General features: G+C 44.0%; 1 protein-coding gene across 1 annotated transcript in view; it reads right to left on the bottom strand.

Annotated features, from left to right (window-relative positions):
* The window catches only part of ACTR2 (actin related protein 2), a 115,716-nt gene that overhangs the window by 76,361 nt on the left and 26,113 nt on the right, over window positions 1–13,242 (bottom strand). Inside the window, exon 2 of the mRNA XM_082249378.1 lies at window positions 3,157–3,267. Coding sequence (XP_082105504.1) covers window positions 3,157–3,267 — 111 coding nt within the window. The remainder of the gene's footprint in view (window positions 1–3,156; window positions 3,268–13,242) is intronic.

Here is a 13,242-nt window from a genome sequence, read left to right as displayed (position 1 = left end):
CATGTGGGCGTAGCGGATCACGGGCAGAATCGCCGCGATTCTGCCCACGATCTGAAATCATTGCAAATCGGGAGACGCCTGTGCGATGCCCGTGATTTGCAATGGCACACCAAACGCTGTGCGATGTTGCCGCGATTTCCGTCTGCCAAATCGCGGTAATATTGCGCAAACAATCGCGGGACGCCTGACACCCAAAAAGAAGCTCTTGTACCTTTTTTGGGCGACAGGCGTCCCGCGATTCTGTTTGCGCAATGTTACCGCAATTCGGCAAGCAGAAATCGCTGCAACATAGCACAGCGTTTGGTGTGCAATTGCAAATCACAGGCATCGCACAGGCGTCCCGCGATTTGAAATGATTGCGGATCGCGGGCAGAATCGTGGCGATTCTGCCCGTGATCCACTACGCCCACATGTGAACGTAGCCTAAACGTCATCTCCCTACATAATCTTTTATGTAGCTGCCAAGGTAGGAGCAAAAGAAAATGCAACAGTGAGTGACAGCTCCGAGTCTGGAGAGGACATACCATTACATAAAAATGGCAATACCCATCAGCAGTCTCAAGGCTTTTGGAAGATAACCATGCCAAATGTCGACATCGAATCTGTTCCAATTCCATCCAGCAGAATGGATAGCAGTCAGGTATAAACAGACAGGTGGTCCATTTACATCCGACTGCCCATAGAGGAAAGCAGGCTGTCTGTCAACTCTACATAAGCGGAGCGAACACAGACCTGTCATCTGTCTGCTCAGTGGGGAACAGAGGACAGATCCTCTGCTGAGCAAGAAAATTGCAGCCAGAGTCTTTATGTGACAGGACCCTTTCTCTTAAGGCCTCTTTCACACTGGGAGCTTTGCCGCACTTTTCCAGGGTGACAAAAGCGCATTAAAATTATTCCCTATTAAATCCTTTGTAATTGGTCGCACAAGTGCACCAAAAAAATAACCTTCCATTGGAAGTCTATAGAAACACATGAAAAGCACATCAGTGTGAAAAGGGCCCCAACTCCAGCCATTAAAGTGGTTCGAAGGGCAGAAAAAAAAAAAAAGAAAAAAAAAAGAAAAAAAAAAGAAAAAAAAAGATCCATTGCATGGATCAACTGCTCGTTTTCATCTTCTGCTCCTCATGCAAACGGCCCTCCCCCCAAAATCCAGCATTTGCCTGTCCAGGATGTCTTTCTGTTCATACCAGGTCTATAAACATGATGATGTCAGGAACAGTCCATTGCACAAGACCTCTGAACTGCAGAGGGACAGTAGCCACAGGAACTGGTCTTGTGCAGGGAGAATCAGAGGATTAGGTATATCTCAGTTTTCCAAACCCCTAAACAAAAATGAGCAGAGGACCAGTGCAACCCCACTGCATGGGAAAGCATTATTTGTCCTGAGTTGGGCTTTAATGTATTAAGGTAAAAAAAAAACCTTCTGTCTGCAGCTCCTCCCTCAGCACCCCCTTATACTTACACGGGCCTCATCTCAATCCAGTGGTGTGCAGAGGCTCTTTCCCGCCTTATTGGCTCAGAGAGCTCCCACTGCTGTCAATCATAGCCAGTGAGAAGGGAGCGGGGCCGAGCCCCACTCTGTGTCAATGGGACACAGAACTAGGTCAGGAGTGAGCACGAATGAGTGCCCCCATATGAAGCAGCTTGCCCTGGAAGCCTGAGCAGGGGAGAGGAGCCAGGGATGCGAGAAGATAAGGATCGGGGCTTTTCTGCAAAAACCATTTCACAGTACAGGTATGACATGTTTATTTAAAAAAAATAAAAACATGATCCTTTACAATCACAAGTGCCACCAGTAGGTCAGGTTTTGAAGAATTTACCAGGTAAAAAAAATGTTGTGCTAATGACAGATCTAGTGACGCAGAGTATATCAGCTGTGAAAGACTAAGGATGCCCTATAGCAGGGGTGGGGAAACTTTTTTCTGCCAAGGGCCATTTGGGTATTTATAAAATCCTTAAGGGGCCGTACAAAATTATCAACTTAAAAATGTGCCTGTTATATTTGGTCAAACATTTAACTCACCCCTAATGTGATGGCTGCAACTGCTTCTCTTTGGTGAGGTGTGTGATGTTAGCTGGTATTGATGATGTTGCTACTCACAACTGGCTTTCCAGGTTTGCGTTGGTCAGTCTGGAGCGCAGTCGAGTCTTTGTGGTGGTAAGCTTTGAAAAAGAACTGCTGATGGGTACTGCTGGTTGGTACTGCTAGCTGGTACTGCTGGGCTTGTACTGTACTGTGGGTACTGCTGTCTGGTACTGCTAACTGGTACTGCTGGCTCAGGCTGGTACTTTGCTGTAGGTACTGCTGGCTGGTACTGCTGGCACCGTGATGTGGGTACTGCTGGCTGGTACTGCTGGCTCAGGCTGGTACTACTGGCTAGTACTGCTGGCTGGTACTGCTGGCTCAGGCTGGTACTGCTGGCTGGTATTGCTGTGGGTACGGCTGAGAGACACAGACTCAGCTGCACGGGGGGCCGGACCAGATGACAGTGGGCCACATACAGCCCCCGGGCCGTATGTTCCCCACCCCTGCCCTATAGGCTAAAGGAATAACTTAGATGTTCAGGCACAATCCAACTGCCTTCAGACTAAAGATTCTGCAGAGCACCTCAAAATATTGTTCAGTTAAAAACATTTTGATAAGGATTTAGGTCAATAAAGAGGGAAGGAGGATGTCACCATTTCTGTGAACCACTGTGTTGTACAGTAGCACAAAAGTAATTTGAAACAGATATCCTATCCAGTCTGAACAGTTCTTCAATCCCTCTCCCAAAGAAGTCCACTAGATCTGCAAACAACCATAAACATGAGATTGCAGACATAAGATTGGCAAATGTCATCTAATCTCAGGTGAAAGAGCAATACACCCCATCCAGGCAGGTGCATACTCAGGATAGGAAATGTTACACAACCTCTATGTCAGGCAAAATTAGTCTAATACCAGTTTGATTTTGGTGTGTGATCTGTTGTGGGATTCAAACCCTGTAGTTGGGGGAAGACTGTTGTAACATGCAATAATAAAACGTTATCCAGACATATTTTCATTTAGAATAACACAAATAGCAATTTTTATTCTTTACTGCAGCTTCATTAAAAAGGGATCACAACTGCAAATCCAGTAACAAACAAAAATAGAGTAGTTCAATTAACAGTTACCTTGATTTCAATGTTTCCCACTTTTGCTGTGGAGCGAATGACAGGCCGTCCGACCAGGGCTGGGAAGATGTGCTCGGGGAAATTGGATCCAGCATAGCCACATTTCACAAACTAAAGACAAAAGACATACAAGACGTTAAATATGTATTCAGCAAATTCTGACAAGGTATTGACGCTTTACTTGAAGCTCAAATCGAATAATCGAATTCTATTACAAATGGCAAAACCAGCCACACCTCTTAAATCAAGTGATCTCATTGTAGTGCAAGAAAGCACAGCCTATATGAAAGTGGCAACAGTGCTACACCTCCCAACTGCTCTGTATGGTACAGGCAGCCCCTGATTTAGATACAAATCCCACAGACCCGAGTACTGTCCTAGAATGCCTCTGCCCGCCATCACTATTCTGCACAGCAATGAGGGGGCAATAGAAATGATAGCTGAAATAAATGAATCTGCAGCCAGTCCACAGTTTAGCAAGTGTGCTTCGTCTAATTGGTAACCATTAACAAGTTCTGGAACTAAATTGATCAAAGGTTTATGCAAGACCCTTATTCACCGCACAGCAATTATGGAACATGTGGGTACGAGCTTAACAGACTGTGTACAATGTATGACGTATGTAGGCTTAAGCCAGCCATACATACATGGACGGAAAGTTCGGCTGGTACAGCTGTGACTGGTTTTATATCGATCTATGTATGGGCACCTTGGTTGTGCACAAGTCGATATATTTATTAACTTGTGTACAATCAGCCTGTAGAGTTTGCTCCGAATGATTAGTGCAGCCAGAAACACTAATTATTGTGTTCTGCCGGTAGGGAGGCTCGCTGTGCTCCCCACCAGCAGAATACAATGCTACAGGAGGGAGGGAAATAAAACAATTTTCTTCACAGGTGGAAAGAAAGAAAATGACATAAGCCATGTCCTAACTTGAGCCTCGTACACAGCACTAACCTTTTAAAAAAACTGATGGCTAAGGTCGGAGCACTGTACTAACCATCCGGTGTTAGTACAGCGATCTCCCCTGCTGAGCTATAGTGTTCTGACAGGGAGACCCCCCCCCCCCCATAGTGTCCTGACAGGGAGACGAGCCCCCCTGCCCGACACGCCAGAACACTGGTCAGCACTTTTAGTCATTGGCTGAGAGCGCAGATTGGGAGTCGGTGGACAGATCTTTTTTTGGTCATGAGCCTTCGACAGAAGCCGGCCCATGTGTACTAGGGCTTTAGTCTTATTTACCAATCCTCCTTTAAGTTATGCGCAATACCAAGTGCAAATTCACCACACCAATTTTCACTGCGGCGTGCTACGCGTCTCTTCATTGCCCCAGGAGTGCCATTCATACTTATGTTACAAAGTTAGGAGGTATGCTGCGCTGAGTTCAGAAGTAGGGCAGCATTGCGGACGTCACTGGCAGCCTTATTTGTGGGAATAAAGCCTGTTACAGATGCTTCCAATCTCGGCATGTTCAGCAGATTCAAACAATGAATGGGCAGGCTGAACATACCCAAGTTGATAAATCAGTCTGTGGGAATATTCATGCTATTATTATTAGTGGCTCGCAATAAGTCACGGAGTTCTCCTGGCCTGGACAGCTCAATGGCTCCACAAGAGATATTCCCATTATCGACACTGACTGTTGATGGGGGAAATTGAGCCCTCATCAAGGTTACAGGAAAGAAAAAAATCGCTCCATATATGGACAGCTTAAGAGACAACTATTAGTGCAGTTATTCACTATATCTGGTCTCCCACAGTACACAGAACATGGAAATGCAATCATTTTAGTAAATAGAAACTGCTAAATACCATCTCTCAATAGTATATAGCAGTCTTGTGACTTCTATTAGTGTCTGATTAAAGCTTGTAGGAGGAGCTTTCATTCTCCTCTGACTGTCCTATGAGATTGCAGGACCCCTGACCATCTGAGGACAGTGCCGATTGGCCCTGTGCTAAATCACATACACCCACCCAAAAAAATAAAAATATATAGCAATACACACCACAATGAGCATGAGTGCCCCCAAGGCTCTGTATTATCAGGAGATGGATTGGTGACCGTGGAAGGGGAGGGCCAAAGCCAGGATCAAACAGCCTTTCTACACAATATAGAAGATTAACCCCTTAGGTTCCATGGTGAATGTAACAAGCATGCTTTACTGCATAAGCAGACTGGTTTTACTATTGTGGGTATATTAACAATTTAAGAGCTAAAAGTACATTTTTTTAAAGGGAAGACTATAATTCTACTTTACATTTTAATTGGGATAGATTTAATGAAAATGTGTCTTTTACAAGCTGACAGGGTAGACAATTTTGAAGATATCGGTTTTATGTTAATCCAGCCATATTACTAACAGCAATTAAAATTTGGTCTCAATGATTATCTGGCTCTTGGGACATTAAAGCAGTAGAGGACCACACACACAGTATTTCTGAGCCACCATCAAGGTTTGCGGTTGTAACCTAAACATATCAAACTATCACAAGCATCAGAGAATGATTCAATAAAATACAGATTATAATTGATAACAAGCAAAATTAGCTTGTGTTATTGACACATTGCTGCACACAGGTACAGGTCACTATAGAAACAAATATCTCACCCAATTCACAGCATAAGAACATTGTGGTATCTAATATTTAATATTACACGGAATCAAAGAATACCAATCAGTGGCCATGTAGAACAGTTCTAGCCAGCCAGAAACACGTTCTTTATAATACATGGTTATTGACAGCATACTGATGACTGCCAACAATGTACAGTATTATGGAGGCTCATAGTGGATTTTGTGCTTATCAAAAAAAACTTTTGCAACTGGAAAATAGACTGGCTGCATGCACAAATATTTATTCCACTATGAAGCAGTGGAATGAACAGCTGATCATGGGTGGGACGAGTGGAAGCAATAATTTTGGTTTCATGTCCCAGAGGACTGACATCCAGCTGCCTCATGCACAAGCTATGATGTCACCAGGGAATCGCTCCCACAAAAGTAAGAGCAACAGTTTACACAAGCACAGAATGTGCGACATTTGGAACAAATCTGTCACCTACCTATGGCAGTGCTTACATTTTTTTTTTGTTTTACGTATATACTGCCATTCCCTAGCTTACAGGCTGCACATTAGTACTACAATTCATCCACTGCTCTAAGAGCATTTGCACACAGGCCAGCTGAGCCAATTCTGGGTAATTCCCAATGTATTTCCTCTGGCCAGATAGCCCAGGTGCAGCCTACAGTTGGTCATTGACATGAATGGCCATGTGTCACAGTACTCGAATATATGGTGGCGCAAACAGACACGAGTACAGCGTACGGGCATATGCAAGAAAATATATTCTATTTTTTCTTGCATATCCTATTCGTTGCCATGTGCAGGTCTAATGGATCTGTTCAGTGTTCATCCATGCCCACATTTTTGGGGTAAGATCACATAGCATCAGAACACACTGCAAAAAAAAAAAAACACTTATAAACATAAGTTTTGCAAATGCTTGTGTGAAAAGCTGCGTGTACAGCAACGCTTTTTTAGAGCCCATTCAGACTAGCGCGACTTGTCAGCCTGACAAGTCGCGGTCCATTGAGTAGTACAGGACCCGTTCTAATAGGAGCGACACAAGTCGCTCCGACTTAGAAAAAGGGTCCTGTACTACTTTTGGGCGACCTGGGAGCGACTTGCATAGACTTCCATTATGTGAAGTCCCTGCAAGTCACGGTGCACAGCGGTGCACGCAACTTCACAGGTCGCCCCTCGAAGTCGGATCGCCTCAGTGTGAACCGGCTCTAAGTGTTTGCTACCCCAGCATTTCATATTATTGATATGTGTCTGCTGGAACACATACTTGTATGAAAAAGTATCCTGTACTCTTTGTATTGCTTCCTTTGTGTGAAATTCCTGGCAGTCCCTCTGTTTTCCTATAGAAAACTAACACTAAGCAGGAGAACACATCATAGTCAGTTCTCTAGCTCTGTCCTCCTCCAATGATCACACTTGGTTTAACGCGGTGACTGTTTAGAATCACTTTAAGCATGCTTTAACCTGTTGCAGATGTGGACCTTCCTCCGAGGCACTCCACTTATAGTATGTGCACCCGTTGTGCTGAAGCACACCGAACATGGTGTGTGCCATCACCAATAGGCTCTGGTCTTGTACCAAAGTTCAGGATTGGGAGGACCAGGTTTTGATCATGCGATCACTGTGATTGGTTATCACAGTAATAAATCAGCAAAAGCCACCCCTGTACTCATTCTGAAAAGAGAAAAGAAAAAGATACCCTTTTTCCTAGTCTCAGGAGAAAAATATGATCTATGAATGGTGGATGAATGAAAGGTCCATATTCACCATTCTTAGAGCTCTTTTCACTGCTAGTCATAGTACAGCTTCTATGAATGGAGAAGGCGGCAAAAAGGATGGGCATAGTCAGCACTCGATGCGTGCCTGCACCGGGTCAACCACTTGTATAAACCCCCTCACCACTGGAATATTACAACTGCGGAGGTTCAAGAGTCACTTTGCATTGAAAGTAAATACCATCCCTTGTAATGGTTTTTAAAATCGAGATCTTGGACCAAATGTAGACAGCCCGTAGAGAAGGGATCCTCAAACTATGGCCCTCCAGCTGTTGAAGAACTACACATCCCATGAGGCATTGTAAAACTCTGACATTCAAAGACATGACTAGGCATGATGGGAATTGTAGTTTCTGAACAACTGGAGGGCCATAGTTTGAAGACCCCTGCCGTAGAGGATTGATTTTCTTTTCTTCCACCGGGAGGGGGGGGGGGTGTCGCTTGATTCCCCCCTCAACACTCCACATTCCTTTGTTAATGGGGGAATATACCCCGCAGCGCTTTTGTGTTCTGCTGACCTTCACGGCCAGCGGAACACAATGATTACTGCCAGCGACTAAAGTTGCTGGCAATAATAGCACATAGAAAAATCCAACAGGAATGTTGTTCAATGGATCAACTTTGGTACAATCAGCCTGCCGATACACGTATGGAATCTCGGCCCATCCCTGCTGAACTGACCAAAATTTGATTCATGTATAGTCGGCATTAGGCTGTAATGAGGCTTGAAAAATGCTAAAGTAGTTTATTATCACTACCTGGGCAATTTCATTTTCGTAATGGGAAAAGAAAGGCAGACACTATAACAGCCACTAAGTTTGATAAATGTGCAGGTAAGGCCTACATCTGCAACCCCAGAACAGGAGATGCACATATGCAATAAAGTTTGTTAAAATCCTTACTGTATGGACACCCCAACAATGAGCCTCTCTTGTTTACATCCTTTTGATCTTGATCTTAGGCTACATTCACACCTGAGCGTAGCGTTTTTCGCGCGTTTTTTACCGCGATTTTTGCGGCGGTTTTTACCGCGATTTTACCGCGATTTTTACCGCGATTTTTGTGCAGGCGTTTTTAGATTGAATAGAGATCAATGGAAAACGCCTGTAATCTGCCCAAAAAGAAGCTCATGTACTTTTTTGAGCGTTTGGCGTTTTGTATACAGCGTCAAAACGCTCAGATGTGAACAGGGGCCATTGAAATGAATAGGATTTGTCTTGTTGGGCGTTTTGAGAGCTGATCCTAGAGCAGAAAAACGCCCCAAAACGCCTAGATGTGAACGGAGCCTTAACTTTATCATTGAAAAGGTTTTGTTCCATCTATTCAATAGATGCAAACAATACTTGTTTATTCTGCCAAAAATCTTATAAACTGATAACTTTGGGCATTCTATCTCTGCAGAACACCTTTCACCCCCGTGTTATGTAGAGGAGAGGGGGGGGAGGTGTTTTGTAGTCCAAAAGTCCTGTAAACCCAACACATTACTTGTCCTAAGGAGACAACGCTTCTCCTTTAGATACACAATGGTGAGTGAACATTCTCGCCATAGAACAGGAAGTGTTACTGCCAGGATTATCAGGATTATCAGCTGAAAAGAAAAAAAAAAGCCTGAAAGAGAAAACGAAGGGTCCTTTTTTATATGGTCCACTGTTCAGTGCGGACCGTTCTCTGCTCAGCGGGGATCGATCTGCCGATCCCCGCTGAGCAGGCGGATGACAGCTCTGTCTCCGCACTTTGTGCAGAGAGGGAGGTGCCAGAGCCCCGCTGCTCTCTATGGGTAATCAGATGAGAGCGAATCGTCTGTCCGCTCTCATCTTATCCGATCCCCTGGACAGATGGAAAATAGGGTTTCCATCCGTCCGGATCTCACGGATAGGATTGGATGCGGATGGCAGCGGACATGTCTCTGCTGACATCTGCTGCCCCATAGGGATGCATGGAGGATCCGATCAGATCCGCCTAAAAAAAAAAAAAAACTGACAGGCAGATCTGATCGGATCGTTCTTGTGAAAGGGGCCTAATGCAACCAACAGATCTAAGGACTGGTAAGCCGCAATATATTACATTTTTGTTCTCGAGTTTAGATACACTTTATAAGGTTTATAGTTTGGCAGGAGGATATTTTTTTTTTTTGGTCAAAATAACTTGTCTGCTAAATAGTTATCGGTTAAAAGTTTAAACAATATTTATTCTCCCTTGTCATACAGAACAGAGAAAATGTATGTAGTATGTGTGCCTTTTAATGGAATCTGGAAGGAAGCTGCATTTGAGATCTTAAAAATCTAGTTACTGTCCTGACAAACATTTTTTAAACAAACATTCTTTATTTCCAGCAATATTCACTAGATTTGCAATTCCCTCAAATTTTTGGTTTGGATTAGCACATTTTAAGAAACAAAGATAATTTTAAACATCTGATGAAAGATCTCATAGGTACATTTTTTTCCCCTATAACATGCTGAGAGGGCTGACTGCATGTTGCAGCCAATATACCATATATAGAAATGTGTGGGTTCACTTCCTATTGAGTCATGCACAGCTAAAGCACACAAAAGCAGAAACAGGCACATTCTCATATGCTCAGAACTACTAGGTAGTTACTGAAAAGCTTTGCAAAGAAAGTACAATAACTAGAACAAAGGCGTTTGTGTTTTCATCTACCCATTCAACAGAATAAATTCAAGTGTTTGGCTACAGATGGATCACCTCTATGGAAAAAAGAGGAAGACTGTATGTTCATTTTAGTGTAAAATCTAGAACAGGGGTATTGAATTAAAATTCATGGAGGTCCGATTAGTAAAATTTTCTTCCAGCAGAGGTCCAGATTGCATTTTTGCGTGATGACTCGGATTCTTTACATCACAACCCAGGCTGTGCAGGCACAACAGCCTATTCAGTTGAATGGGCTGCTGTGTCTGCGTTTTCTGCTTGGAAATAGCCCTGGCACCTTGTTAAAAATGCAGTCACATGGAAACTGCATGGTGCATTTGCACCATGCAATTTCTATGTGCGGGAAACCGCACCTTGTATTTCATTGCATTTAAGAGTCAATGGTACCCCTGCACATTTTTAGTGCAGCTGCTTATCCCCCTTCACATCACCACCCACCACACACAGCAATGTCCCCCTTCACATCACCAACACACACAGCACTGTCCCCCTTCACATCACCCCCCCCCTACACACAGCACTGTCCCCCTTCACGTCACCACCCCCCTTCACATCACCACCACCCCCCCCCCCCCCCCACACACACACACAGCACTGTCCCTTCACATCACCCCTACACACAGCACTGCCCCCCTTCACATCACCCCCCCCCACACACACAGCACTGCCCCTTTCACATCACCCCCCCCCCCACACACAGAGCACTGCCCCTTTCACATCACCCCCCCCCCCCACACACAGAGCACTGCCCCCCTTCACATAACCACCCCCCCCCCCCCCCACACACACAGCACTGTCCCCTTCACATCAAACACACAGCAGCACTGTCCCCCTTCACATCACTCCCCACAAACACACCACACTACCCCCTGTACATGACCCCTGCTCCCCATCCCTCACAAGATCACAGCCCTGTCCTCCCTTCACTCTCCTAACTTACACAGAGTGGAGAGCAGGAGGCAGGAGCTTACCCTTCAGGGGAGCTTCTCACTTTAACCTACTGGTGGGTCAAACATAAGGGGGAACTATTGGAAAAGCACAAGTTCACATTCAGCCAGGGTTTACACTGCTGCGCTGCGAGACAATGCATATAATTTACACAGGAATTGCAGCACATTCCTGTGCAAATAACATGCGGTGTTGTCTGGGGTTCAATTGGAGTCATGGATTTGTGTGGCTCAAATCGCACCAAACAGCAGCAACCTTTTTTTGTCCACACCTAAATCAGATCACATGGGTGTTAATACCCATCTGATCTGATGCTAAAAATGGCGCTGCGTTTTGCAAACCGATTGTGGGATGTCGTAACATCTGCAATCGGTTTGCATCGACGGGTTGCGATTTAGATGCGGTGCCGAAACCACAGCAATTTAGCTGTGAATTCGCACCACATTCTCTGGGCACACTGTTCTTTACAAGCACTTTTATATCTAAATAGGCAGATATGCTGTTTATAAATAGAAGATGGGATGTGTGGTCATGAGTCAATTTTTCTTCTTTTTGGGGACCAAATAAACTACAGCTGGGACTATTCACTACAAGAAAATTGGTCCAATTGCATCTGTGGTAGAAGAAAAAATTTAATTCCAGGCATTGTATCTTGTAACTTGGTCCAAGCTTTAACAATGTATCAGTTAGTAAAAAAAACACACCCATCCCCTGTTCGAGAGGAAAAAAAAAAAAAAAACGAAGAGGGAAGCGCTGTATTATAGCAGGATTACCAGAATAAAATGATGAAAAAAAAAAAAAGTGGAAAAAAAAAAAAAAAACAACAAATGCAGCTATTGCATCCAAGGAACAGTAAAATGCAATGCAATCAGCTTTTGTTCTTGGGTTTAGGTACATTTTAAAGCAGTATTGAATCCAAAATCAAAAACGTCATCTATTGCAGCATACCGATTGTTCGGTCTAGTGAATGCATTTGTCTTCTCCTCCCCCCCCACCCCTCTGTATTCACCCAATGATCTGGCCAGTAACACACCTTCTGTACAAGGGTGCAGTCACACCTATGAATGTCCCTGCACTCTGATTAGATCAGAGAACCCCAGAGGGGGACTCCATGATTATCTTCGGTAAGCAGCCCCATTGAAAGCATTGGGAGACTCCCACAGCTTATTGCTACTTGCATATAATTGCTGATACAGCGATCACACCCAAATGATTGGCTCTGGATGCAAAAATGTCTGACTAGAAGCCTGAGACAACCACATAGCTAGCATTTTCTGAAGGAGATCAGCAATGGCAGCGTTCATGTTACCCAATTACCGGCTTCCTTTATTAAAAGATCTATGCGAGGTCAAAAAGGAGGGTATAAGTACATTCCACAATCTTATCTGGGCAAGTCTCAACTCCGACAGGTGAGGCGTGCTGCTAGAATGTGTGGCTTACTATACTGCAGGTAAGACCTACTCTGTGCTGCACGTCCTCAGGTCATAGCAGCCTCTCTAAACACAGGACTGTCTGGAAAATGGTTCAACACAGAAGCACTGGAGATTCATTAAGCCAGGTTCAAAAATTAAAAAATAACACTTTGTTATTCTAGTACTACAGGTATGGTTGCATTGTAAGCCACATGTTGGAGAACTCTCCCTGGCGGTGTCCTAGTAATAATGTTTGTTTATTGCTTCAGTTCTGTATTTTTCCGCTCATATGCTCATCTAGCCCCTAACCGGTTAAAGTACTGAAACTAAACAGCCAATTATTAGAGAAGAGTAAGGTGTGGACTAGCTGCTTACTAGTAAATGAGAAGACAGGTTTGTGCTTCCTGCTGTATCTCATCGGAGTTCAAAGTCCGCTTCCTCATTTATGATCAATAAAGCAGAAGCAGCTCCATTTCAGAAGTAAAGCAAGCTTATAATCTTGGGAAAATAACCCAGTGCTACTTTTCCCATTTATTCCAAGAATGCAGTAAATGCTGAGCAATGGTGTACAATTACTTCACAGATGACATTAATAGGAGTATATTTGCAATGATGTGCACATAATCATTTCACTGCTTACATATTTTCAATTCAGGAAAAAAAAAACTTTATGTTGAAACTTTAAAAAAAAAAAA

Source organism: Pelophylax lessonae (assembly GCF_965119305.1).
Source record: "Pelophylax lessonae genome assembly, chromosome: 3".
Taxonomy (NCBI): Eukaryota; Metazoa; Chordata; class Amphibia; order Anura; family Ranidae; genus Pelophylax; species Pelophylax lessonae.
This window is presented reverse-complemented; position numbering and strand designations above follow the sequence as displayed.